The sequence below is a fragment of the Oncorhynchus tshawytscha genome, linkage group LG16 (assembly GCF_018296145.1).
Source record: "Oncorhynchus tshawytscha isolate Ot180627B linkage group LG16, Otsh_v2.0, whole genome shotgun sequence".
Taxonomy (NCBI): Eukaryota; Metazoa; Chordata; class Actinopteri; order Salmoniformes; family Salmonidae; genus Oncorhynchus; species Oncorhynchus tshawytscha.
In genome coordinates, this window is record NC_056444.1 from 4,440,197 (window position 1) to 4,468,100 (window position 27,904).

The 27,904-nt window shown below is 42.5% G+C and overlaps 1 protein-coding gene across 2 annotated transcripts; it reads right to left on the reverse strand.

Moving 5' to 3' along the window:
* Positions 1–7,766: 7,766 nt before the first annotated feature.
* Positions 7,767–27,330, reverse strand: terf1 (telomeric repeat binding factor (NIMA-interacting) 1). 2 transcript variants are annotated; one of them, XM_042298689.1, is made up of 10 exons: positions 27,080–27,330; positions 26,899–26,994; positions 26,606–26,733; positions 24,618–24,704; positions 24,221–24,370; positions 23,284–23,384; positions 22,923–22,952; positions 19,074–19,165; positions 9,153–9,259; positions 7,767–8,887 (listed from the first exon to the last, which is right to left on the reverse strand). In XM_042298689.1, the coding sequence occupies exons 1-10, from the start codon at positions 27,261–27,263 to the stop codon at positions 8,720–8,722; spliced, it is 1,143 nt and encodes a 380-aa protein (XP_042154623.1). In that variant the 5' UTR covers positions 27,264–27,330; the 3' UTR covers positions 7,767–8,719. The 2 variants fall into 2 exon arrangements, with proteins under 2 accessions (XP_042154623.1, XP_042154624.1); XM_042298690.1 differs by having other exon boundaries at positions 22,923–22,949; positions 27,080–27,329.
* Positions 27,331–27,904: the final 574 nt, after the last annotated feature.

Here is a 27,904-nt window from a genome sequence, read left to right on the forward strand (position 1 = left end):
CTTTCAAATTAGTGGATTCGGCTATTTCAGCCACACCCTTTTGCTGACAGGTGTATAAAATCGAGCACACAGTCATACAATCTCCATAGACAAACATTGGCAGTAGAATGAAGAGCTCAGTGACTTTCAACGTGGCTCCGTCATACGATGCCACCTTCCCAACAAGTCAGTTTTCAATTGTCTGCCCAGCTAGAGCTGACCCGGTCAACTGTAAGTGCTGTTATTGTGAAGTGGAAATGTCTAGGAGCAACAACGGCTCAACCTCAAAGTGGTAGGCCACACAAGCTCAGAACGGGACCGGTGAGTGCTGAAGTGCATAACGCGTAAAAATCCTCTGTCCTCGGATGCAACACGCACTACCGAGTTCCAAACTGCCTCTGGAAGCAACGTCAGCACAAGAACTGTTCGTCTCTAAAGTCATGAAATGGGTTTCCATGGCCGAGCAGCCGCACACAAGCCTAAGATCACCATGAACAATGCTAAGCGTCACCTGGAGTGGTGTAAAGCTCGCCGCCTTTGGACTCTGGAAGTAGTGGAAACGCGTTCTCTGGAGTGATGAATCACGCTTCACCATATGGCAGTCTGATGGACGAATCTGGGTTTGGCGGATGCCAGGAGAACGCTACCTGCCCGAATTAATTGTAACAACTGTCAAGTTTGGTGGAGGAGGAATAATGGTCTGGGGCTGTTTTTCATGGTTCGGGGTAGGCCTCTTAGTTCCAGTGAAGGGAAATCTTGACGCTACAGCATACAATGACATTCTAGACAATTCGGTGCTTCCATCTTTGTGGCAACAGTTTGGGGAAGGCCCTTTCCTGTTTCCGCATGACAATGCCCCCATGCACAAAGCGAGGTTCGTACAGAAATGGTTTGTCGAGATCGGTATGGAAGAACTTGACTGGCCTGCACAGAGCCCTGACCTCAACCCCATTGAACACCTTTGGGATGAATTGGAATGTCAACTGCGAGCCAGGCCTTCATCGCCCAACATCAGTGCCCGACCTCACTAATGCTCTTGTATCTGAATGGAAGCAAGTCCCCGCAGCAATGTTCCAACATTTAGTGGAAAGCCTTCCCAGAAGAGTGGAGGCTGTTGTAGCAGCAAAGTGGGGACCAACTCCATATTAATGCCCATGATTCTGGAATGAGATGTTGGACGAGCAGGTGTCCACATACTTTTGGTCATGTAGTGTTTTTCCTACTCATTATAGTTATCATTTGGAACGCTACTCCTCTTAAATTAAGATAGAAAACTGATTCAAACTTTAAAACGTGTAGACCGGTCTGGATTAATTTGCTTGTATACAACTTTTTGATATATTTGATATATTTTTTAACTATTAAGATTTTTGTCCTTCTTTTTGTCATCCAACTCATTTAATTTCCTCAACATTCTAAAGGCCCTATTGTGACATCCATTTCCTCAACATTCTGAAGGCCCTATTGTGACATCCATTTCCTCAACATTCTGAAGGCCCTATTGTGACATCCATTTCCTCAACATTCTGAAGGCCCTATTGTGACATCCATTTCCTCAACATTCTAAAGGCCCTATTGTGACATCCATTTCCTCAACATTCTGAAGGCCCTATTGTGACATCCATTTCCTCAACATTCTGAAGGCCCTATTGTGACATCCATTTCCTCAACATTCTGAAGGCCTTATTGTGACATCCATTTCCTCAACATTCTTCCAAATGGACAATGACCCCAAGTTGCGGCAAAATGGCTTAAGGACAACAAAGTCAAGGTATTGGAGTGGCAATCACAAAGCCCTGACCTCAATCCATAAAAAAATTGTGGGCAGAACTGAAAAAGCGTGTGAGAGCAAGGAGGCCGACAAACCTGACTCAGTTACACCAGCTCTGTCAGGAGGAATGGGCCAAAATTCACCCAACTTATTTTGGGAGGCTTGTGGAAGGCTACCCGAAACGTTTGACCCAAGTTAAACAATTTAAAGGCAATGCTACCAAATACTAATTGAGTGTATGTAAACTTCTGACCCACTGGGTTTGTGATGAAAGAAATAAAAGCTGAAATAAATCATTCTCTCTACTATTATTCTGAAATTTCACATTCTTAAAATTAAGTGGTGATCCTAACTGACCTAAGACAGGGAATTTTTACTCTGATTAAATGTCAGGAATTGTGAAAAACTGAGTTTAAATGTATTTGGTTAAGGTGTATGTGAACTTCCGACTTCAACTGGATGTATGATAGTTGAATTCCTTTGTCTCCCCCCCTTTTCATTGTGTAACAAGCCGTAATATCGGGGTAGTCCACTAGGGACTTTTCATTGTGTAACAAGCCGTAATATCGGGGTAGTCCACTAGGGACTTTTCATTGTGTAACAAGACGTAATATCGGGGTAGTCCACTAGGGACTTTTCATTGTGTAACAAGACGTAATATCGGGGTAGGCCACTAAGGACTTTTCATTGTATCATGTTAATACTCACTGTATAATCTATCCTGTGTGTGTTTTTTTGTATTTCCGTGTGATTATTTCATTAGTTAGTAAATAAATAATTAAGCCAATTTGTGTATCGCTGATTCATCACGGAGACTAGGGTTCGTGCAGATTTATAGGATATTACGACATTCAGAATGAGACTGAAATAGGAGCAAATGATTGATGGATGACGGATAGTTTATCGAGATATTCTGATATTTTTTTGTTAATTCGGGACACGGTAACTCGTTAAATAAATGTTTCCCGTGGTGCCCCAGATTACTACTTAATTAATTGTTACACGATTAATTTAATTGAGTAATAATTGAACGTGGTATGTAAGTATTCGATGAATAGCCGTCATCGCATTAATGATAGCAACGTCACAACAAAACTACACACAATACTCTATAATGACAAAGCAAAAACAGGTTTAGACATTTTGGCAAATGTATAAAATGTTTAAAACTGAAATATCACTTTTACATAAGTATTCAGTCCCTTTACTCGATTACAGCCTCCAGTCTTCTTGGGTATGACGCTATAAGCTTGGCACACCTGTATTTGGGAAATTTCTCCCATTGTTCTCTGCAGATCCTCTCATCCCAGTTTGTGCTGTTCTGTGAAGGGAGTAGTACACAGCGTTGTACAAGATCTTCAGTTTCTTGGCAATTTCTCACATTAAATAGCCTTCATTTCTCAGCACAAGAATAGACTGACGAGTTTCATTTGAAAGTTATTTGTTTCTGGCCATTTTGAGCCTGTAATCGAACCCACAAATGCTGATGATCCAAATATTCAACTAGTCTAAAGAAGGCCAGTTTTATTGCTTTTTTAAACAGTACAACAGAACAACAGTTTTCAGCTGTGCTAACATAATTGCAAAAGGGTTTTCTAATGATCCATCAGCTTTTTAAAATGATAAACTTGGATTAGCTAACACAATGTGCCATTGGAACACAGGACTGATGGTTGCCTATAATGGGCCTCTGTACACCTGTGTAGATATTCCATTAAAAATCTGCCGTTTCCAGCTACAAAAGTCATTTACAACATTAACAACATCTACACTGTATTTCTGATCAATTTGATGTTATTTTTAATGGACCATTTTTGGGGGTTTTCTTTCAAAAACAAAGACATTTTTAAGTGACCCTAAACCTTTGAACAGCAGTGTATGTAGTTCTTGTCTATTGATGTTCTGTATTATGTTTCGTGTTCTGTGTTCTGAGTTCTGTGTTCTGAGTTCTGTGTTCTGAGTTCTGTGTTCTGAGTTCTGTGTTCTGTGTGGAACCCAGGAAGAGTAGCTGCTGCTTTTGCAACAGCTAATGGGGATCCTAATAAAATACAAAATTTGTCTGCCACGCTGCTCTTAATCTGCAACTTTTTGTGACTTTAAACCTGCAGGGAGATGGCTATCTATTTATAGGCATAATAAAACACGTTTTTTTTCCAATCCCGAGTATCAACTGACAATTTCCGTGTACGATTACGAGTATAGTAAGGTTGTCACACCCCTAACAACACAGTAGATTAACCAGATATGTAGGCTAATCGGGAAATCGTATTTCTGTTTATATATATATTTTTTGCGTGTCAAAACTTCTTTCAGGTTTCACACGCAAACAACTGAAGTTTAGACATTTTTAACGAGTGTTACGTAGCCTATTCAGTTCAGTCAGTCAGCATTCCCACTTTCCTGCAACGTTCTGAAACAGCAAAGGAATGTCTCTGTCTGTGTGTGTCTCTTTTCTCAATTAAATGTAAACTAAAAGTAACCTTCTGCCTACCTGGCAGAAAGATATCACGATTATTTACATCATTTCAATGGTCATTTGTTTTGTAAACTCTGTAATCACATGAGCGCTACAGAAACATTGCTAACCAAACAACGGTCTCCTGCTGGTGCACTCTGGGTAACGACACACAACAATAATAAGATTTGTGTCCTATAGAACATTACATGTTAAAAAAAAAAAAATGTAAAAGCTTGAGAGCGAAAACCCTAAAAACAATTCATATAAAACCTGAAAAATCTAAAAGGAGAAAATAGTTTTGGGGAAAATAATGGATTTCATAGTTCCCTGTGTATGTATGCTCAAGTTAACTTGTCCACCCTGGGGGCAGAGTAGCTCACAGAGAAGGGGGGCCCTCTTCCACAGATCCCCATCTAGCCCAGAGAGGACTTTGCCCAAATACATTGTGAAAAAAAAGTGTATTTATTTAAAACTCCAACAATGTCTCCTTGTATTCTGTAGTCTATTGTTACAGTTATCTTATACTGTGGTAGCCTAGTAGGAGTGTATGGAAGTGTAGTAGTCAGAGTATGGAAGTGTAGTAGTCAGTGTATGGAAGTGTAGTAGTCAGTGTATGGAAGTGTAGTAGTCAGAGTGTATTGAAGTGTAGTAGTCAGAGTGTATGGAAGTGTAGTAGTCAGAGTGTATTGAAGTGTAGTAGTCAGAGTGTATTGAGGGTAGTAGTCAGTGTATTGAAGTGTAGTAGTCAGAGTGTATTGAAGTGTAGTAGTCAGTGTATTGAAGTGTAGTAGTCAGAGTGTATTGAAGTGTAGTAGTCAGTGTATGGAAGTGTAGTAGTCAGAGTGTATGGAAGTGTAGTAGTCAGAGTGTATGGAAGTGTAGTAGTCAGAGTGTATTGAGGGTAGTAGTCAGAGTGTATTAGTCAGTGTATGGAAGTGTAGTAGTCAGAGTGTATTGAGGGTAGTAGTCAGAGTGTATTAGTCAGTGTATGGAAGTGTAGTAGTCAGAGTGTATTGAGGGTAGTAGTCAGAGTGTATTAGTCAGTGTATTGAAGTGTAGTAGTCAGAGTGTATTGAGGGTAGTAGTCAGTGTATTGAAGTGTAGTAGTCAGAGTGTATTGAAGTGTAGTAGTCAGTGTATGGAAGTGTAGTAGTCAGAGTGTATGGAAGTGTAGTAGTCAGAGTGTATTGAGGGTAGTAGTCAGTGTATTGAAGTGTAGTAGTCAGAGTGTATTGAAGTGTAGTAGTCAGTGTATGGAAGTGTAGTAGTCAGAGTGTATTGAAGTGTAGTAGTCAGTGTATGGAAGTGTAGTAGTCAGAGTGTATGGAAGTTTAGTAGTCAGAGTGTATTGAGGGTAGTAGTCAGTGTATTGAAGTGTAGTAGTCAGTGTATGGAAGTGTAGTAGTCAGAGTGTATGGAAGTGTAGTAGTCAGAGTGTATTGAAGTGTAGTAGTCAGTGTATGGAAGTGTAGTAGTCAGAGTGTATTGAAGTGTAGTAGTCAGTGTATGGAAGTGTAGTAGTCAGAGTGTATGGAAGTGTAGTAGTCAGAGTGTATTGAAGTGTAGTAGTCAGTGTATGGAAGTGTAGTAGTCAGTGTATGGAAGTGTAGTAGTCAGAGTGTATTGAAGTGTAGTAGTCAGAGTGTATGGAAGTGTAGTAGTCAGAGTGTATTGAAGTGTAGTAGTCAGAGTGTATTGAAGTGTAGTAGTCAGTGTATGGAAGTGTAGTAGTCAGAGTGTATGGAAGTGTAGTAGTCAGAGTGTATTGAGGGTAGTAGTCAGAGTGTATTAGTCAGTGTATGGAAGTGTAGTAGTCAGAGTGTATTGAGGGTAGTAGTCAGAGTGTATTAGTCAGTGTATGGAAGTGTAGTAGTCAGAGTGTATGGAAGTGTAGTAGTCAGAGTGTATTGAGGGTAGTAGTCAGTGTATTGAAGTGTAGTAGTCAGAGTGTATTGAAGTGTAGTAGTCAGTGTATGGAAGTGTAGTAGTCAGAGTGTATGGAAGTGTAGTAGTCAGAGTGTATGGAAGTGTAGTAGTCAGAGTGTATGGAAGTGTAGTAGTCAGAGTGTATGGAAGTGTAGTAGTCAGAGTGTATTGAGGGTAGTAGTCAGAGTGTATTAGTCAGTGTATGGAAGTGTAGTAGTCAGAGTGTATTGAGGGTAGTAGTCAGAGTGTATTAGTCAGTGTATGGAAGTGTAGTAGTCAGAGTGTATTGAGGGTAGTAGTCAGAGTGTATTAGTCAGTGTATGGAAGTGTAGTAGTCAGAGTGTATTGAGGGTAGTAGTCAGAGTGTATTAGTCAGTGTATGGAAGTGTAGTAGTCAGAGTGTATTGAAGTGTAGTAGTCAGAGTGTATTGAAGTGTAGTAGTCAGTGTATGGAAGTGTAGTAGTCAGAGTGTATGGAAGTGTAGTAGTCAGAGTGTATTGAGGGTAGTAGTCAGTGTATTGAAGTGTAGTAGTCAGAGTGTATTGAAGTGTAGTAGTCAGTGTATGGAAGTGTAGTAGTCAGAGTGTATTGAAGTGTAGTAGTCAGTGTATGGAAGTGTAGTAGTCAGAGTGTATGGAAGTGTAGTAGTCAGAGTGTATTGAGGGTAGTAGTCAGTGTATTGAAGTGTAGTAGTCAGTGTATGGAAGTGTAGTAGTCAGAGTGTATGGAAGTGTAGTAGTCAGAGTGTATTGAAGTGTAGTAGTCAGTGTATGGAAGTGTAGTAGTCAGAGTGTATTGAAGTGTAGTAGTCAGTGTATGGAAGTGTAGTAGTCAGAGTGTATGGAAGTGTAGTAGTCAGAGTGTATTGAAGTGTAGTAGTCAGAGTGTATTGAGGGTAGTAGTCAGTGTATTGAAGTGTAGTAGTCAGAGTGTATTGAAGTGTAGTAGTCAGTGTATGGAAGTGTAGTAGTCAGAGTGTATGGAAGTGTAGTAGTCAGATTGTAGTTATGTCTGATGAAATGTGTGATCTAACTGCCCCACAACCCAAAGTTAAAAGGTTGATATAGTACTATATTAAAGTAATCAGACCGATTATTTAACTTTCACTATACGTAACGGCTTTTTTGAAATAACAAAGTGAAACGTTTTTAAACTTCTATTACCACAAAATACATTTACGAGCTACAGCAAGGCCCAGAACTTCACACCATGTAAAATATAATCTGGACATCATGTCTTGTCTTGACTCATTTCATGTCAACGCTAACATGACGCTAATTAGCTAGCTAACTAACAAACGTAACGATATATTTGAGATACAAGTGCTCAGTATTTATGTTTTCAATAAACATTTGGTGATGAAATATAGTTTACTCGGTGTCAACAACGTAAGCCAACCCTGCCTGTGTTACCCCAAAGTTGGTTTAGTTGCAACCAGCCTAGAAAGCTTCAGAAACCTTCTCACAGTGGCTCTAGTGAACCAGACAGGTTTTTTTTTTAGGAAGGCTGGCCAGGTGAGACTAGGGCCCTTTGAGCTCTGATCAAAAGTTGTGCACTCTGTAGGGAATAGGGTGACTTTTCAGACACAAGCTTCAACAAGCTATATTCGTACTTAAACAGCAAAAAAATAAAATAAATCACACACCAAATCAGTGATCTTTATTTAACAAAATATTTTAAGAACACATTTGAGTATCTCCTTCCTGCGTACAGACAAGATATGACGTTCCAAATGGAGAGATGACTACTTTACAATAACACAGGTGTGCTTTTGTATAGTCCCTATTGCAGAAATAAATACTGTGAAATATATAAAATAAACAAAGACATTTTTATTAATGTTTGACAATTTTTTCAATTTCTATTGAACAATTTGTTCAGATGGTTCTAATCGTTCTTTCTTTAGCCATTGATAACTAGAAGGATAAATGGTTTTGTAAAAAACTAAAAAATAAAGTTGAAATACAAGTTAAGCTGCTATTGTCCACAGAAAGATATATATAGCTCCCTCTGCTGGTTACTGGTAGTAATATCATGCCAGCTACTGGTGGTTACCGGTTAATGACATTGAAGCCTTGTGTTAAGAAAGGCCGGGATTCAATCCAGTTTCAGGTTGAACACAATGCAGCTTTTAAAAAAAAACGTTCTCGTGTTTGTTCATGGTAAACCCAGGCATATTTCCACTCAAATGGGACATTGTCTCCCTCGGATTGAATCACAGCCTTAGTTAAACTCACACACACACCAACTCTGGAAATACAAGGACACAAGAGCATAACCTATTTACAATCCCTTATATAAAACTGTACAGTGAGCGGTACTAATACACTAGTTTAAAACAGAATTTAAAGAAGAGAAAACCAAGGAGCCTGAACTATAACACTATTTATTAAAACTAGGCAAGATCACTAACAGTAGAGTACCGTATATAAACCCCAGAATCCACAAACGGACTTAAACTTAGTCCCGAAGGTCACGTCCCAATCTGCACCCTTTTTTCCCCCCCTATTCAGGAGGTCTCATAGGGCTCTGGTCAAAAGTAGTGCGCTTCTTAGTGAATAAGATACCATTTGAGACACGGGCCTTAGGAGGAGTTGACTTTATGCGCCTTCTTGAGGACCCTCCAACGGTCTTTGAGTTGAACCCCCGTGCGACCCTGGAAGTCGTGTTCCTGGAGGATACGCGACCATTTCCCCTCCCCGTGGCGCTTCACTCCCGCCTTCAGCGCCAAGTCCAGATCCCACGGCCACCTCTACACGGGGGAGAAAAAGGGGCAATCTGAGGGTTGGTACATCCATTTTGGACTTAAAAAAAAGTAACAATAGCCTTTGATACTTGAAGAATATAACTTCTAAACGCCTCATGAGCTTAATTCAACTGTTGTACGCCATCAGAACTAAATATATATATATATACATAAATAATAAAAAACTTGTATACATATATTTTTGGAACATTTAATTGGAGAAATGGCTAAAGTGTGCCCCCATCAGGGAAACAAGCTCTAGTTGACCTACCCCATGAGTCTTCCTGGTTGTATTGGTGTTCAGAGTTGTGTTGCTAAGAGTCGTGGTGTTCAGGGTCGTCTCAGACGAGGCTCTTCGGAAGGTCAACCTCGTCGACACTGCATGGACAAACAGCATATGAGAGAGAGAGAGAGAGAGAGAGAAAGAGAGAGAGAGAGAGTCAAATTCTCTTTTTATGGTTTATTTTTGGGTCCATCCTCCCTTCAGAGGACAAAAATAAACGTGTTTTCGTCTTTTATACACTTTACATACATGCCATTTTTGTCCCCCAGTTATTACATAGCAAGAATGAAGTAATGTAATACATATTACATCTGGATAGATAGTAAATATACATGTAACTATTATAGAACAAGAGCATTTAAACTCTACTTTACAGAGAGAGAGAGAGAGAGAGAGAGAGAGAGAGAGAGAGAGAGAGAGAGAGAGAGAACTTTACAGGGACAAACAGAGAGAGAGAGAGAGAACTTTACAGGGACAAACAGAGAGAGAGAGAGAGAGAGAGAGAGAGAGAGAGAGAGAGAGAGAGAGAGAGAGAGAGAGAGAGAAAGAGAGAGCTTTACAGGGACAAAGAAAGAGAGAGAGAGAGAGAGAGAACTTTACAGGGACAAACAGAGAGAGAGAGAGAGAGAACTTTACAGGGACAAACAGAGAGAGAGAGAGAGAGAACTTTACAGGGACAAACAGAGAGAGAGAGAGAGAGAACTTTACAGGGACAAACAGAGAGAGAGAGAGAGAGAGAGAGAGAGAAAGAGAGAGCTTTACAGGGACAAAGAAAGAGAGAGAGAGAGAGAGAACTTTACAGGGACAAACAGAGAGAGAGAGAGAGAACTTTACAGGGACAGAGAGAGAGAGAGAGAACTTTACAGGGACAAACAGAGAGAGAGAGAACTTTACAGGGACAAACAGAGAGAGAGAGAGAGAGAGAGAGAGAGAGAGAGAAAGAGAGAGCTTTACAGGGACAAAGAAAAGAGAGAGAGAGAGAGAACTTTACAGGGACAAACAGAGAGAGAGAGAGAGAACTTTACAGGGACAAAGAAGAGAGAGAGAGAGAGAGAGAACTTTACAGGGAGAGAGAGAGAGAGAACTTTACAGGGAGAGAGAGAGAGAGAACTTTACAGGGACAAACAGAGAGAGAGAGAGAGAACTTTACAGGGACAAACAGAGAGAGAGAGAGAGAACTTTACAGGGACAAAAGAGAGAGAGAGAGAGAGAGAGAACTTTACAGGGACAGAGAGAGAGAGAGAGAGAGAGAGAGAGAACTTTACAGGGACAAAGAGAGAGAGAGAGAGAGAGAGAGAGAGAACTTTACAGGGACAGAGAGAGAGAGAGAGAGAGAGAGAGAGAACTTTACAGGGACAAAGAGAGAGAGAGAGAGAGAGAGAGAACTTTACAGGGACAAAGAGAGAGAGAGAGAGAGAGAACTTTACAGGGACAAACAGAGAGAGAGAATGAGAGAGAGAACTTTACAGGGACAAACACACAGAGAGAGAGAGAGAACTTTACAGAGAGAGAGAGAGAGAGAGAGAGAACTTTACAGAGAGAGAGAGAGAGAGAGAACTTTACAGAGAGAGAGAGAGAGAGAGAGAGAACTTTACAGGGACAAAAGAGAGAGAGAGAGAGAGAGAGAGAACTTTACAGGGACAAAAGAGAGAGAGAGAGAGAGAGAGAGAGAACTTTACAGGGACAAAGAGAGAGAGAGAGAGAGAGAGAGAGAGAACTTTACAGGGACAAAGAAAGAGAGAGAGAGAGAGAGAGAGAACTTTACAGGGACAAAAGAGAGAGAGAGAGAGAGAACTTTACAGGGACAAAGAGAGAGAGAGAGAGAGAGAGAGAACTTTACAGGGACAAAGAGAGAGAGAGAGAGAGAGAACTTTACAGGGACAAAGAGAGAGAGAGAGAGAGAGAACTTTACAGGGACAAACAGAGAGAGAGAGAGAACTTTACAGGGACAAACAGAGAGAGAGAGAGAACTTTACAGGGACAAACAGAGAGAGAGAGAGAGAGAGAGAGAGAACTTTACAGGGACAAACAGAGAGAGAGAATGAGAGAGATAACTTTACAGGGACAAACACACAGAGAGAGAGAGAGAACTTTACAGAGAGAGAGAGAGAACTTTACAGAGAGAGAGAGAGAGAGAGAGAGAGAGAGAGAACTTTACAGAGAGAGAGAGAGAGAGAGAACTTTACAGGGAGAGAGAGAGAGAACTTTACAGGGGGAGAGAGAGAGAGAGAGAACTTTACAGGGACAAAGAGAGAGAGAGAGAGAGAGAGAACTTTACAGGGACAAAGAGAGAGAGAGAGAACTTTACAGGGACAAACAGAGAGAGAGAGAGAACTTTACAGGGACAAACAGAGAGAGAGAATGAGAGAGAGAACTTTACAGGGACAAACACAGAGAGAGAGAGAGAACTTTACAGAGAGAGAGAGAGAGAACTTTACAGGGACAAAAGAGAGAGAGAGAGAGAGAGAGAGAACTTTACAGGGACAAAGGGAGAGAGAGAGAGAACTTTACAGGGACAAAGAGAGAGAGAGAGAGAGAACTTTACAGGGACAAAGAGAGAGAGAGAGAGAGAGAACTTTACAGGGACAAACAGAGAGAGAGAGAGAACTTTACAGGGACAAACAGAGAGAGAGAGAGAGAACTTTACAGGGACAAACAGAGAGAGAGAGAGAGAACTTTACAGGGACAAACAGAGAGAGAGAGAGAGAACTTTACAGGGACAAACAGAGAGAGAGAATGAGAGAGAGAACTTTACAGGGACAAACACACAGAGAGAGAGAGAGAACTTTACAGAGAGAGAGAGAGAGAGAGAGAGAGAGAACTTTACAGAGAGAGAGAGAGAGAGAACTTTACAGGGAGAGAGAGAGAGAGAGAACTTTACAGGGACAAAAAGAGAGAGAGAGAGAGAGAGAACTTTACAGGGACAAAGAGAGAGAGAGAGAGAGAGAGAGAACTTTACAGGGACAAAGAGAGAGAGAGAGAGAGAGAGAACTTTACAGGGACAAAAAGAGAGAGAGAGAGAGAGAGAGAGAACTTTACAGGGACAAAGAGAGAGAGAGAGAGAGAGAGAACTTTACAGGGACAAAAGAGAGAGAGAGAGAGAGAGAGAACTTTACAGGGACAAAGAGAGAGAGAGAGAGAGAGAACTTTACAGGGACAAAAGAGAGAGAGAGAGAGAGAACTTTACAGGGACAAAGAGAGAGAGAGAGAGAGAACTTTACAGGGACAAAGAGAGAGAGAGAGAGAGAGAGAACTTTACAGGGACAAAGAGAGAGAGAGAGAGAGAGAACTTTACAGGGACAAACAGAGAGAGAGAGAGAACTTTACAGGGACAAACAGAGAGAGAGAGAGAACTTTACAGGGACAAACAGAGAGAGAGAATGAGAGAGAGAACTTTACAGGGACAAACACACAGAGAGAGAGAGAGAACTTTACAGAGAGAGAGAGAGAACTTTACAGAGAGAGAGAGAGAGAGAGAGAACTTTACAGAGAGAGAGAGAGAGAGAGAACTTTACAGGGAGAGAGAGAGAGAGAGAACTTTACAGGGACAAAGAGAGAGAGAGAGAGAACTTTACAGGGACAAAGAGAGAGAGAGAGAACTTTACAGGGACAAACAGAGAGAGAGAGAGAACTTTACAGGGACAAACAGAGAGAGAGAGAGAACTTTACAGAGAGAGAGAGAGAGAGAGAGAGAGAGAACTTTACAGGGACAAAGAGAGAGAGAGAGAGAACTTTACAGGGACAAAGAGAGAGAGAGAGAGAACTTTACAGGGACAAAGAGAGAGAGAGAGAGAGAGAGAGAACTTTACAGGGACAAAGAGAGAGAGAGAGAGAGAGAGAACTTTACAGGGACAAAAGAGAGAGAGAGAGAGAGAGAACTTTACAGGGACAAAAGAGAGAGAGAGAGAGAGAACTTTACAGGGACAAACAGAGAGAGAGAGAGAGAACTTTACAGGGACAGAGAGAGAGAGAGAGAACTTTACAGGGACAAACAGAGAGAGAGAGAACTTTACAGGGACAAACAGAGAGAGAGAGAGAGAGAGAGAGAGAGAGAGAAAGAGAGAGCTTTACAGGGACAAAGAAAGAGAGAGAGAGAGAGAGAACTTTACAGGGACAAACAGAGAGAGAAAGAGAGAGAGAACTTTACAGGGAGAGAGAGAGAGAGAACTTTACAGGGAGAGAGAGAGAGAGAACTTTACAGGGACAAACAGAGAGAGAGAGAGAGAACTTTACAGGGACAAAAGAGAGAGAGAGAGAGAACTTTACAGGGACAAAGAGAGAGAGAGAGAGAGAGAACTTTACAGGGAGAGAGAGAGAGAGAACTTTACAGGGAGAGAGAGAGAGAGAACTTTACAGGGAGAGAGAGAGAGAGAACTTTACAGGGACAAACAGAGAGAGAGAGAGAACTTTACAGGGACAAACAGAGAGAGAGAGAGAGAACTTTACAGGGACAGGGACAAAGAGAGAGAGAGAGAGAGAGAGAGAACTTTACAGGGACAGAGAGAGAGAGAGAGAGAGAACTTTACAGGGACAAAGAGAGAGAGAGAGAGAGAGAGAGAGAACTTTACAGGGACAGAGAGAGAGAGAGAGAGAGAGAGAGAACTTTACAGGGACAAAAGAGAGAGAGAGAGAGAGAGAACTTTACAGGGACAAAGAGAGAGAGAGAGAGAGAACTTTACAGGGACAAACACACAGAGAGAGAGAGAGAACTTTACAGAGAGAGAGAGAGAGAGAACTTTACAGGGACAAAAGAGAGAGAGAGAGAGAGAGAACTTTACAGGGACAAAAGAGAGAGAGAGAGAGAGAGAGAACTTTACAGGGACAAAGAGAGAGAGAGAGAGAGAGAGAGAACTTTACAGGGACAAAAGAGAGAGAGAGAGAGAGAGAGAACTTTACAGGGACAAAAGAGAGAGAGAGAGAGAGAGAGAGAACTTTACAGGGACAAAGAGAGAGAGAGAGAGAGAGAGAACTTTACAGGGACAAAGAGAGAGAGAGAGAGAGAGAGAACTTTACAGGGACAAAAGAGAGAGAGAGAGAGAGAGAACTTTACAGGGACAAAAGAGAGAGAGAGAGAGAGAGAGAACTTTACAGGGACAAAGAGAGAGAGAGAGAGAGAGAGAGAACTTTACAGGGACAAAGAGAGAGAGAGAGAGAGAGAGAGAACTTTACAGGGACAAAGAGAGAGAGAGAGAGAGAGAACTTTACAGGGACAAAGAGAGAGAGAGAGAGAGAGAACTTTACAGGGACAAACAGAGAGAGAGAGAGAGAACTTTACAGGGACAAACAGAGAGAGAGAGAGAACTTTACAGGGACAAACAAAGAGAGAGAGAGAGAGAGAGAGAGAACTTTACAGGGACAAACAGAGAGAGAGAATGAGAGAGATAACTTTACAGGGACAAACACACAGAGAGAGAGAGAGAACTTTACAGAGAGAGAGAGAGAACTTTACAGAGAGAGAGAGAGAGAGAGAGAGAGAGAACTTTACAGAGAGAGAGAGAGAGAGAGAACTTTACAGGGAGAGAGAGAGAGAACTTTACAGGGAGAGAGAGAGAGAGAGAGAACTTTACAGGGACAAAGAGAGAGAGAGAACTTTACAGGGACAAAGAGAGAGAGAGAGAACTTTACAGGGACAAACAGAGAGAGAGAATGAGAGAGAGAACTTTACAGGGACAAACACACAGAGAGAGAGAGAGAACTTTACAGAGAGAGAGAGAGAGAGAGAGAGAGAGAGAACTTTACAGGGACAAAGAGAGAGAGAGAGAGAGAGAGAGAGAACTTTACAGGGACAAAGAGAGAGAGAGAGAGAACTTTACAGGGACAAAAGAGAGAGAGAGAGAGAACTTTACAGGGACAAAAGAGAGAGAGAGAGAGAGAACTTTACAGGGACAAACAGAGAGAGAGAGAGAACTTTACAGGGACAAACAGAGAGAGAGAGAGAGAACTTTACAGGGACAAACAGAGAGAGAGAGAGAGAACTTTACAGGGACAAACAGAGAGAGAGAATGAGAGAGAGAACTTTACAGGGACAAACACACAGAGAGAGAGAGAACTTTACAGAGAGAGAGAGAGAGAGAGAGAGAGAGAACTTTACAGGGACAAAGAGAGAGAGAGAGAGAACTTTACAGGGACAAAGAGAGAGAGAGAGAGAGAGAGAACTTTACAGGGACAAAAGAGAGAGAGAGAGAGAGAGAGAACTTTACAGGGACAAAAGAGAGAGAGAGAGAGAGAGAACTTTACAGGGACAAAAGAGAGAGAGAGAGAGAGAGAGAACTTTACAGGGACAAAGAGAGAGAGAGAGAGAGAACTTTACAGGGACAAAGAGAGAGAGAGAGAGAGAGAGAGAGAGAGAGAGAGAGAGAGAGAACTTTACAGGGACAAAAGAGAGAGAGAGAGAGAGAGAGAGAACTTTACAGGGACAAAGAGGGAGAGAGAGAGAGAGAGAACTTTACAGGGACAAAGAGAGAGAGAGAGAGAACTTTACAGGGACAAAGAGAGAGAGAGAGAGAGAGAGAACTTTACAGGGACAAAGAGAGAGAGAGAGAGAGAGAACTTTACAGGGACAAACAGAGAGAGAGAGAGAACTTTACAGGGACAAACAGAGAGAGAGAGAGAGAACTTTACAGGGACAAACAGAGAGAGAGAATGAGAGAGAGAACTTTACAGGGACAAACACACAGAGAGAGAGAGAGAACTTTACAGAGAGAGAGAGAGAGAGAGAGAGAGAGAGAACTTTACAGGGACAAAGAGAGAGAGAGAGAGAGAGAGAGAACTTTACAGGGACAAAGAGAGAGAGAGAGAGAGAGAGAACTTTACAGGGACAAAGAGAGAGAGAGAGAGAGAGAACTTTACAGGGACAAAGAGAGAGAGAGAGAGAACTTTACAGGGACAAACAGAGAGAGAGAGAGAACTTTACAGGGACAAACAGAGAGAGAGAGAGAGAACTTTACAGGGACAAACAGAGAGAGAGAGAGAGAACTTTACAGGGACAAACAGAGAGAGAGAGAGAACTTTACAGGGACAAACAGAGAGAGAGAGAGAACTTTACAGAGAGAGAGAGAGAACTTTACAGAGAGAGAGAGAGAGAGAGAGAGAGAGAACTTTACAGGGAGAGAGAGAGAGAACTTTACAGGGAGAGAGAGAGAGAGAGAACTTTACAGGGACAAAGAGAGAGAGAGAGAGAACTTTACAGGGACAAAGAGAGAGAGAGAGAACTTTACAGGGACAAACAGAGAGAGAGAGAGAACTTTACAGGGACAAACAGAGAGAGAGAATGAGAGAGAGAACTTTACAGGGACAAACACAGAGAGAGAGAGAGAACTTTACAGAGAGAGAGAGAGAGAGAGAGAGAACTTTACAGGGACAAAGAGAGAGAGAGAGAGAGAGAGAGAACTTTACAGGGACAAAGAAGAGAGAGAGAGAGAGAGAGAGAGAACTTTACAGGGACAAAGAGAGAGAGAGAGAGAGAGAACTTTACAGGGACAAAGAGAGAGAGAGAGAGAACTTTACAGGGACAAACAGAGAGAGAGAGAGAACTTTACAGGGACAAACAGAGAGAGAGAGAGAGAACTTTACAGGGACAAACAGAGAGAGAGAGAGAGAACTTTACAGGGACAAACAGAGAGAGAGAATGAGAGAGAGAACTTTACAGGGACAAACACACAGAGAGAGAGAGAGAACTTTACAGAGAGAGAGAGAGAACTTTACAGAGAGAGAGAGAGAGAGAGAGAGAGAACTTTACAGAGAGAGAGAGAGAGAGAACTTTACAGGGAGAGAGAGAGAGAGAGAACTTTACAGGGACAAAGAGAGAGAGAGAGAGAGAGAGAACTTTACAGGGACAAAGAGAGAGAGAGAGAGAGAACTTTACAGGGACAAACAGAGAGAGAGAATGAGAGAGAGAACTTTACAGAGAGAGAGAGAGAGAGAGAGAGAGAGAACTTTACAGAGAGAGAGAGAGAGAGAGAGAACTTTACAGGGACAAAGAGAGAGAGAGAGAGAGAGAGAACTTTACAGGGACAAAAGAGAGAGAGAGAGAGAGAACTTTACAGGGACAAAAAGAGAGAGAGAGAGAGAGAGAGAGAACTTTACAGGGACAAAAAGAGAGAGAGAGAGAGAACTTTACAGGGACAAAGAGAGAGAGAGAGAGAGAACTTTACAGGGACAAAGAGAGAGAGAGAGAGAGAGAGAACTTTACAGGGACAAAGAGAGAGAGAGAGAGAGAACTTTACAGGGACAAAGAAAGAGAGAGAGAGAGAGAACTTTACAGGGACAAAGAGAGAGAGAGAGAGAGAGAACTTTACAGGGACAAAGAGAGAGAGAGAGAGAGAGAACTTTACAGGGACAAACAGAGAGAGAGAGAGAGAGAACTTTACAGGGACAAAAGAGAGAGAGAGAGAGAGAACTTTACAGGGACAAACAGAGAGAGAGAGAGAACTTTACAGGGACAAACAGAGAGAGAGAGAGAGAACTTTACAGGGACAAACAGAGAGAGAGAGAGAGAACTTTACAGGGACAAACAGAGAGAGAGAATGAGAGAGAGAACTTTACAGGGACAAACACACAGAGAGAGAGAGAGAACTTTACAGAGAGAGAGAGAGAACTTTACAGAGAGAGAGAGAGAGAGAGAACTTTACAGAGAGAGAGAGAGAGAGAGAGAGAGAGAGAACTTTACAGAGAGAGAGAGAGAGAGAACTTTACAGGGACAAAAGAGAGAGAGAGAGAGAGAGAGAACTTTACAGGGACAAAAGAGAGAGAGAGAGAGAGAGAGAACTTTACAGGGACAAAGAGAGAGAGAGAGAGAGAGAACTTTACAGGGACAAAGAGAGAGAGAGAGAGAACTTTACAGGGACAAACAGAGAGAGAGAGAGAACTTTACAGGGACAAACAGAGAGAGAGAGAGAGAACTTTACAGGGACAAACAGAGAGAGAGAGAGAGAACTTTACAGGGACAAACAGAGAGAGAGAATGAGAGAGAGAACTTTACAGGGACAAACACACAGAGAGAGAGAGAGAACTTTACAGAGAGAGAGAGAGAACTTTACAGAGAGAGAGAGAGAGAGAGAGAGAGAACTTTACAGAGAGAGAGAGAGAGAGAACTTTACAGGGGAGAGAGAGAGAGAGAACTTTACAGGGACAAAGAGAGAGAGAGAGAGAGAGAGAACTTTACAGGGACAAAAGAGAGAGAGAGAGAGAGAGAACTTTACAGGGACAAAGAGAGAGAGAGAGAGAGAGAACTTTACAGGGACAAACAGAGAGAGAGAGAGAACTTTACAGGGACAAACAGAGAGAGAGAGAGAACTTTACAGGGACAAACAGAGAGAGAGAGAGAGAACTTTACAGGGACAAACAGAGAGAGAGAATGAGAGAGAGAACTTTACAGGGACAAAGAGAGAGAGAGAGAGAGAGAGAGAGAGAGAGAACTTTACAGGGACAAAGAGAGAGAGAGAACTTTACAGGGACAAAGAGAGAGAGAGAACTTTACAGGGACAAAGAGAGAGAGAGAACTTTACAGGGACAAAGAGAGAGAGAGAACTTTACAGGGACAAAGAGAGAGAGAGAACTTTACAGGGACAAAGAGAGAGAGAGAACTTTACAGGGACAAAGAGAGAGAGAGAACTTTACAGGGACAAAGAGAGAGAGAGAGAACTTTACAGGGACAAAGAGAGAGAGAGAGAGAGAGAGAGAGAGAGAGAGAGAGAGAGAGAGAGAACTTTACATGGACAAACAGCATGATAAATAGATTGTCCATTTTACATGGACAACATTGTAGCTAGTTCTTCTACTTGGCATTACAACCATGTTCTTTCTCAAGAGCAATAGGAGAATTACTGTGACAGAACAAAGAGCATTAAAAAAAGAGCACCCAAGATCTTAAATACACGGTACGTCCTGACAGAGAGTGGAAGACCATACCCCCTTTTCTCATAACAGTGAGTGCAGGCTTCTTGCCAGACTCTGGTTTCCAGGGATGAATATTCCTTGTTGACAGCAGCTTCTTCTTGGGTCTGAGGAGAAATGCAATATGTCATTAGACAATGATGCTTCCTAAATGATGCTTCCTAACCTCCTTTTGACCAGGGCCCCACAGCCAGCTCCTTTTGACCGGGGCCCCTACAGCCAGCTCCTTTTGACCGGGGCCCCTACAGCCAGCTCCTTTTGACCGGGGCCCCTACAGCCAGCTCCTTTTGACCGGGGCCCCTACAGCCAGCTCCTTTTGACCGGGGCCCCTACAGCCAGCTCCTTTTGACCGGGGCCCCTACAGCCAGCTCCTTTTGACCGGGGCCCCTACAGCCAGCTCCTTTTGACCGGGGCCCCTACAGCCAGCTCCTTTTGACCGGGGCCCCTACAGCCAGCTCCTTTGACCGGGGCCCCTACAGCCAGCTCCTTTTGACCGGGGCCCCTACAGCCAGCTCCTTCTGACAAGGCCCCACAGCCAGCTCCTTCTGACAAGGCCCCACAGCCAGCTCCTTCTGACAAGGCCCCACAGCCAGCTCCTTCTGACAAGGCCCCACAGCCAGCTCCTTTTAACCAGGGCCCCACAGCCAGCTCCTTTTGACCAGGGCCCCACAGCCAGCTTAATGACCACATGAGGTTTGACAGCGCTGGTACATGGGGGCCTCGTTTATAAACATCGCAAAATATAACTCAAAACACGAGTTCACGTAAAAGTTTATAAAGACTGAACTAGACGTGAGAAATGTGCTTATCCTCCAACAAACTTCAGACCAGATGCGTACAGTTTCTCGTGCGTACACACTTCCTGGCATTTAAGAGGCCTTTAAAAGAACTAAAATAACATTTAGACAAATATAACAAGATACAATCATCTGCTGTTAGTGAGAAGAGTGAAAAATAGATGCATCTTTGCATTGTAAAATTATAAAAACAAAACATTGATTTTCTATGATTTATTTAGTTTCCATGACCACTGCAGAATAAATTAATTTTCTGACTGGATGGTTTCACACTGGTGAAAATAGCCTATAGACCAAGAACGATGGATAGGCTTACCATTCGTCCCAGCTCTCATTTAAAAAACAGACCCACTTCACAGTAGTAAATAGATACGCTATTTCAAGCAGCCTAATTTTGCTCTATAGTTGAAATGGTAAAACAGACAGACGGTTGATGTTTGTTTGGTCTGAATAACTGGAACGAGGAAATGTCGTGCATATATTTCATTTAGAAACATAATACATATATCATAAACATTTAATATTTTCTGGCCATGATGAGTTTCATATTCACCAAGTAGCCATACAATAAATTAGCATAAGCATCTCGTTAAATTGGGCCAATTAGATAGTTTAATATACATTTGAAGTGTTTGATATTAGATAGGCTAGTATACATAGAGGACAGGGTGCGTGGTTTACAACATACAGTAGAATTTAACATGTTACCATCTACTGTAGTTTTTTTTTATTGTGTTCAAGTAGGCAATATTTCTGAATGTTGTGGGCGGGGCCGCATATTTAGGGGTCAGGACAAAAGTAAAAAAACGCCAATCATTACTGAAAATAAAAAAATAAAATGATCTGTTTACAACTCCACAACAAATGTGCATTTGTTTCTGTCTTGCATAAACAACAACAAAAAATGTCACCGTCACCGTTAAAAACAAGGTGACTGATGGGTGTTTTCAGACGGAGTTATGATGCTCGTTCACGCGCGCCGTTTTCTGACAGGTCTGATTTATAAACAGGAAGCACAAGTGTGTATGGTGTGCGTCAACTTCATAAATCATTGTGTGTGCGTGTAGTCTTCTCAGAAATAGCACAACAGTTTATAAACGACACACCCCCCCCCGGGAAGAAGACATTGACCTACTATAGCAAGGTCATAATCCCCCATAATCCTCTGGTCAAAACTAAAGTGGTTTGACTTGAGGATGAGTGAGCACAATTTTTGACCAACGCCCTAAACTTGCATTTCTACCCCTTGACCTTTTCCACATTTTGTTACATAACAGCCTTATTCTAAAATGGATTAAATTAGTTTTTTTCCCCCTCATATATCACAATAGCCCATAACAATAGCCCATAACGACATCACAATAGCCCATAACAATAGCCCATAACGACATCACAATAGCCCATAATGACATCACAATAGCCCATAATGACATCACAATAGAAAACCTCTTAATGACAAAGCAAAAACAGGTTTAATCTATTAAATATATATTTTTTAAAAGGCATTCAGACCCTTTACTCAGTTACAAGCTTGGCACACCTGTATTTGGGGAGTTTCTCCCATTCTTCTCTGCAGATCCTCTCAAGCTCTGTCAGGTTGGATGGGGAGCGTCTCTGCACATCTATTTTCTGGTCTCTTCAGAGATGTTCGATCGGTTTCAAGTCCGGGCTCTGGCTGGGCTACTCAAGGACATTCAGAGACTTGTCTCGAAGCCACTCCTGCGTTGTCTTGGCTGTGTGCTTACTGTCATTGTCCTGTTGGAAGGTGAACCTTCACCCCAGTCTGAGGTCCTGAGCACTCTGGAGCAGGTTTTCATCAAGGATCTCTCTGTACTTTGTTCCGTTCATCTTTCCCTCGATCCTAACTAGTCTCCCAGTCCCTGCTGCTGAAAAACATCCCCACAGCATGATGCTGCCACCACCATGCTTCACCGTAGGGATGGTACCAGGTTTCCTCCAGACGTGACGCTTGGCATTCAGGCCAAAGAGTTCAATCTTGGTTTCATCAGACCAGAGAATCTTTAGATGCCTCCAAGCATGCTGTGATGTGCCTTTTACCGAGGAGTCCGTCTTGCCACTACCATAAAGGCCTGATTTGGTGAAGTGCTGCAGAGACGGTTGTCCTTCTGGAAGGTTCTCTCACTCAGAAGAACTCTAGAACCCTGTCAGAATGACCATGGGGATCTTGGTCACCTCCCTGACCAAGGCTCTTCTTCCCCGGTTGATCAGTTCGGCCGGGCGGCCAGCTCTAGGAAGAGTCTTGGTGGTTTCCAACGGGTCTTAATACGTTTAAAAAAAAAACTTTTAATACATTTGCAAAATGTAAAAACAAACAGTTTTAGCTTTGTCATTAAGGTGTATAGATTGACGAGGAAAACAATTAACTGAATTTTAGAATAAGGCTGTAACGTAAATTGTTTGGGGTCTGAATACATTCAGAATATACTGTATACAGAGCATTCACAGGAGTGCTGTTTTCATGAAGGTAACCTTCCTCCTCTCCGTTAGCTGAAACAAGTCTTTATTTTACAAGGTTATCCCAACGGTCCGTCATTCATTCTTTAATTTTTTTAAAAATTTGACACCTTTTTCTCCCCAATTTCATGGTATTGTTTAGTAGCTACTAACTTGTCTACATCGCTACAACTCCCGGGAGAGACAAAGGTTGAAAGTCATGCGTCCTCCGATACACAATCCAACCAAGCCGCACTGCTTCTTTAACACAGCGCGCATCCAACCCGGAAGCCAGCCGCACCAATGTGTCGGAGGAAACACCGTGCACCTGGCGACATTGGTTAGTACGCACTGCACCCGGCCCGCCACAGGAGTCGCTGGTGCGCGATGAGACAAGGATATCCCTACCGCCCAAACCCTCCCTAAACCCGGACGCTAGGCCAATTGTGCGTCGCCCCACGGACCTCCCGGTCGCGACCGGTTACGACAGAGCCTGGGCGCAAACCCAGAGTCTCTGGTGGCGCAGCTGGCGCTGCAGTCCAGCGCCCTTAACCACTGCGCCACCCGGGAGGCCCCCCTCATTCATTCAAAGTAACTTACTACAAACACTCACCTCATAAGAACACCGGTCTCTTGATTCCTGCTAGGAAAAAGCAGCATACGTTACGTTCACCTCAAAGATCATTTCTGAACTGAACATATGACCGTTTGAGGTGGTTTCCCCCATAATGCTTTGGTTGAGCATCTTCATTTGAATTCACGCTCGTACTCGACAAGACTGAATTACACAGAATGCACGGTTACGATGAAGACAACACAAGAAAACACTACATTCAATTCAGAAAAATCAAATAATAGGAAGTCTAATTCAAATCATTTTGATTATGTATGCAGGGTTATTAAAAGCAATGTTTCAATAGATCTATAAATAGTGAGATTATAGTAGATAAAAGACATATTGAACCAGTCCTTACACTTTGGAGTGTTCAGAAGATTGGCTGGTAGTATATGACGCCTCCCGAGTCTCAGAATCCTCCCCTGTCTCCTGGCCTGCCTTGACCACCTTAGTGGCTGCCTGAAAAACAGGGGGTCAAGCAGAATAAAAAAACACTATTACAGGGGTTACTTCCCAAAAGGCACACAATTATCCCTAAGTAAGTATGTAAGCCTTGTACGAGCCAGAAGGACCCATAGGACAGGAGGCTATTCCCTGCTTCTGTAGTTGATGCACCAGTACACCCCAATCCCTTATTGATGTCACCTGTTACACCCACTTCAAAAATCAGTCAAGATTGAGGGGAGAAGACAGGTTAAATAAGGATTTTTTTAAGCATTGCGACAATTGAGAAATGGATAGTGTATACTACCGGTCAAATGTTTTACAACACCGACTCATTCAAGGGTTTTTCTTTATTTCTACATTGTAGAATAATAGTGAAGACATTAAAACTATGAAATAACACACATGGAATCATGTAGGTACTCCCCACAAAGAAGTGTTAAACAAATCAAAATATATTTTATATTTGGCGGTTCTTCAAATGGCCACCCTTTACCATTTGATGCACTCTTTCATAGTTTTAATGTCTTCGATATTATTCTACAATGTAGAAAATAGTAAAAAAAAAAAAAAAAAAATCCTTGAATGAGTCGGTGTTCTAAAACTTTGGACCGGTACTGTATATCTTTACAATTCATTTATTTTTTGTTTGCATCGTTAGCATATTTAGCTAGCAGCCTCCATGTAAAAATCACTATTACTTGTGCTCATGATGTTAGCATTCTAATAATTGTTTTGGACCCCCCCCTTTGTGTTTCTAAACCGGTAAATCCCCCAAAATTCCAAGGGTGAGAGAAGAACGGTATGAACATCTGGATAACCCAACTCTAGTCACTGGTTCAGGTCCCTACCTGGAACAGGAAGTCTGATGGGTGTTTCTCCAGGAAGCGATCCAGGAAGGTCTGTATGTTCTCCAGCAGACGGTTCCAGCTGAAGTTGAGCAGGAACGGGTGGTACGTGTCCCTCTTATTCACGATCAATGACAGCTTGATTCCCAAATTCTGGAAACGAAGGGAGGGAAATATAGCCCGAGTGCCACTCTGTTGGTGCGATCACGACAGCTACCTGTCATTCATTGTCATTCCAAATGGCTTGACAATGACATCAATGGAGATGGCAAGAGCACACACAGACCCGGGACCACTCATATATATATATATATAGTCATTCATTATTTAATGGGAATAAACACTGGACAAGTACTTTAGAAGTCCCCAGTCATATATGTGCTGTGGAGGCATTGCTTACCTGTGGGATTTCACACTCCTCCTCGAGCCATTTGAGAGCTGATGAAGCCAAGACGCAGTTCCCTTTCTCCAGACACACAGCAACACTCTGGGAGGAGAAGACCAGTGAGTCAAAACACACAGCAACACTCTGGAAGGAGAAGACCAGTGAGTCAAACCACACAGCAACACTCTGGGAGGAGAAGACCAGTGAGTCAAACCACACAGCAACACTCTGGAAGGAGAAGACCAGTGAGTCAAAACACACAGCAACACTCTGGAAGGAGAAGACCAGTGAGTCAAAACACACAGCAACACTCTGGAAGGAGAAGACCAGTGAGTCAAAACACACAGCAACACTCTGGAAGGAGAAGACCAGTGAGTCAAAACACACAGCAACACTCTGGAAGGAGAAGACCAGTGAGTCAAACCACACAGCAACACTCTGGGAGGAGAAGACCAGTGAGTCAAACCACACAGCAACACTCTGGGAGGAGAAGACCAGTGAGTCAAACCACACAGCAACACTCTGGAAGGAGAAGACCAGTGAGTCAAACCACACAGCAACACTCTGGAAGGAGAAGACCAGTGAGTCAAACCACACAGCAACACTCTGGAAGGAGAAGACCAGTGAGTCAAACCACACAGCAACACTCTGGAAGGAGAAGACCAGTGAGTCAAAACACACAGCAACACTCTGGAAGGAGAAGACCAGTGAGTCAAAACACACAGCAACACTCTGGAAGGAGAAGACCAGTGAGTCAAACCACACAGCAACACTCTGGAAGGAGAAGACCAGTGAGTCAAACCACACAGCAACACTCTGGAAGGAGAAGACCAGTGAGTCAAAACACACAGCAACACTCTGGAAGGAGAAGACCAGTGAGTCAAAACACACAGCAACACTCTGGAAGGAGAAGACCAGTGAGTCAAAACACACAGCAACACTCTGGAAGGAGAAGACCAGTGAGTCAAAACACACAGCAACACTCTGGAAGGAGAAGACCAGTGAGTCAAAACACACAGCAACACTCTGGAAGGAGAAGACCAGTGAGTCAAACCACACAGCAACACTCTGGAAGGAGAAGACCAGTGAGTCAAACCACACAGCAACACTCTGGAAGGAGAAGACCAGTGAGTCAAACCACACAGCAACACTCTGGAAGGAGAAGACCAGTGAGTCAAACCACACAGCAACACTCTGGAAGGAGAAGACCAGTGAGTCAAACCACACAGCAACACTCTGGAAGGAGAAGACCAGTGAGTCAAACCACACAGCAACACTCTGGAAGGAGAAGACCAGTGAGTCAAAACACACAGCAACACTCTGGAAGGAGAAGACCAGTGAGTCAAACCACACAGCAACACTCTGGAAGGAGAAGACCAGTGAGTCAAAACACACAGCAACACTCTGGAAGAGAAGACCAGTGAGTTAAGCACAGCTCATCAGTGCAGAATTCAAGACAATACCTAGAAATCCAAGCCTGGTTTCACAGCCTGAATGTACTGTATTCCTCTCAGAATAAGAGTGCCGATCAAGGATTAGCTTTTGTTTTGTCCATGTTGCCAGATGATACCATTACGCTGGTTTACACTAAGCTGCATTGAGGTCGGAAGTCAATTATATAGTTAGAGTAAGACACCGTGGACTGGTACAAGATATGGGACGGACAACGTACCTCAATGCAGGGATGGGATATGCCACTGTTCTCCAAATGTTACATTTATCCACACTGCCCCAGAGACGATTTAAATACTACGGTTTTCCTGGAAACCTGCCCTTTTCATCCTCATGCTATCTAGCATGTAACATTTTTCATTGGAATTTACAAAAGACAAAACTGACCCTCAAAAAAACAAAAAACAAAATCCCCTTCTGCTCCGAGACTTTTGATGCGGCTCCCGGTCTGGTTAGTGTGTGACTATAATAAAAATGAATTGTTACATGTAGACAGACAGTATACACAGTAGGAATGTAGAGCACAGAAAACCAACACAGTAAATCATCACCTGAACATAGAGTAGATTGGTGATGTGCTGGAACAGAGTGACATCCGCCACAGTCTCTTCCTGAGACGCCCAGACACCGACAGCCGACATCAGAGGCGACAACCGCTCGTCTCTGTCGAAGGACACGTCTATAACAAACAACGACATATTATTATTATTATTATTATTATTATTATACTAGTTAATAAAGCTATCGAGACATCTACACGTAAAGATCAGTACTGATTGATACCTGCAATGCAAACAAACGAAAGGCAACAAAACGAAACTAAAATATAGCTGGGTTAACTTACCTAAATGTTTGCCGTGCATTATCCGTGCGAGGAAGCCACATATCTGCCTTTTCTGTCTCTGTTCGGTGTTTAAATGAGGGGTACCATCAATGATCGCTAAAACAGAATGATACACACCCGTTATAGCGAGTAACTACATTAGTCCATATAAACTAAATTAACCTCAACCAGCAAAACTTACTTTCCAGCGTCGAAATCGTTTGGTTGAATTCTTCAAATTTACCCTCTTTGAAGAATTGACACAAACTAACAAAACTGAAGTCAATCATCCATCTTTTAACAACAGTTGTCACATCGGAAAAGCATACATTTTCATCTGTCGTGCTTGTAATTGTCAATGTTCTGTTATTTGGATCAGCATCCATCGCTAATGTTTTTCAAACTGTTTACTATGACAGGAAATAAACACCATTTTTTCCTTATTGATTCAAAATGTGCGCGTCCATCAGGTGATGGGACGGTCTGTTGAACACAGCGCCCCCTAGCGCCTCGGAGTGGCTAACACAAGCTCAACTTTTGTTTATTTATTTTATTTAACCTTTATTTGATCAGGGAGTCATACACATTTGAGGAGGCACGTTGTAATGGTTTTTATTTTGGTCAATATGTTTTCTATTTTAATTTATTTAGCATATGTCTAGAATTCTTAAGCGAACATTGGGTTGTGATAACTGATGAATAAATATGTAGAGGGTTACCCCTCGCCCCAGTAGGCTACTCAATGTGAAATGTCTGGAAAACAATGACATGGTAAATATTTTATTAAACTAGGCAAGTAAGTGAAGAACAAATTCTTATTTACAATGATGACTTACCCCGGCCAAACCCAGACGACACTGGTACAGCCTGGAATTGAACCAGGGTGTCTGTAGTGACCTCTGCGTAGAGACCTCTGCGTAGTGACCTCTGCGTAGTGACCTCTGCGTAGAGACCTCTGCGCCACTCAGGAGCCCAAATTGAAGCATGAAACACAAAAAATAGCCTTGAATAACATATTTATTTTTAT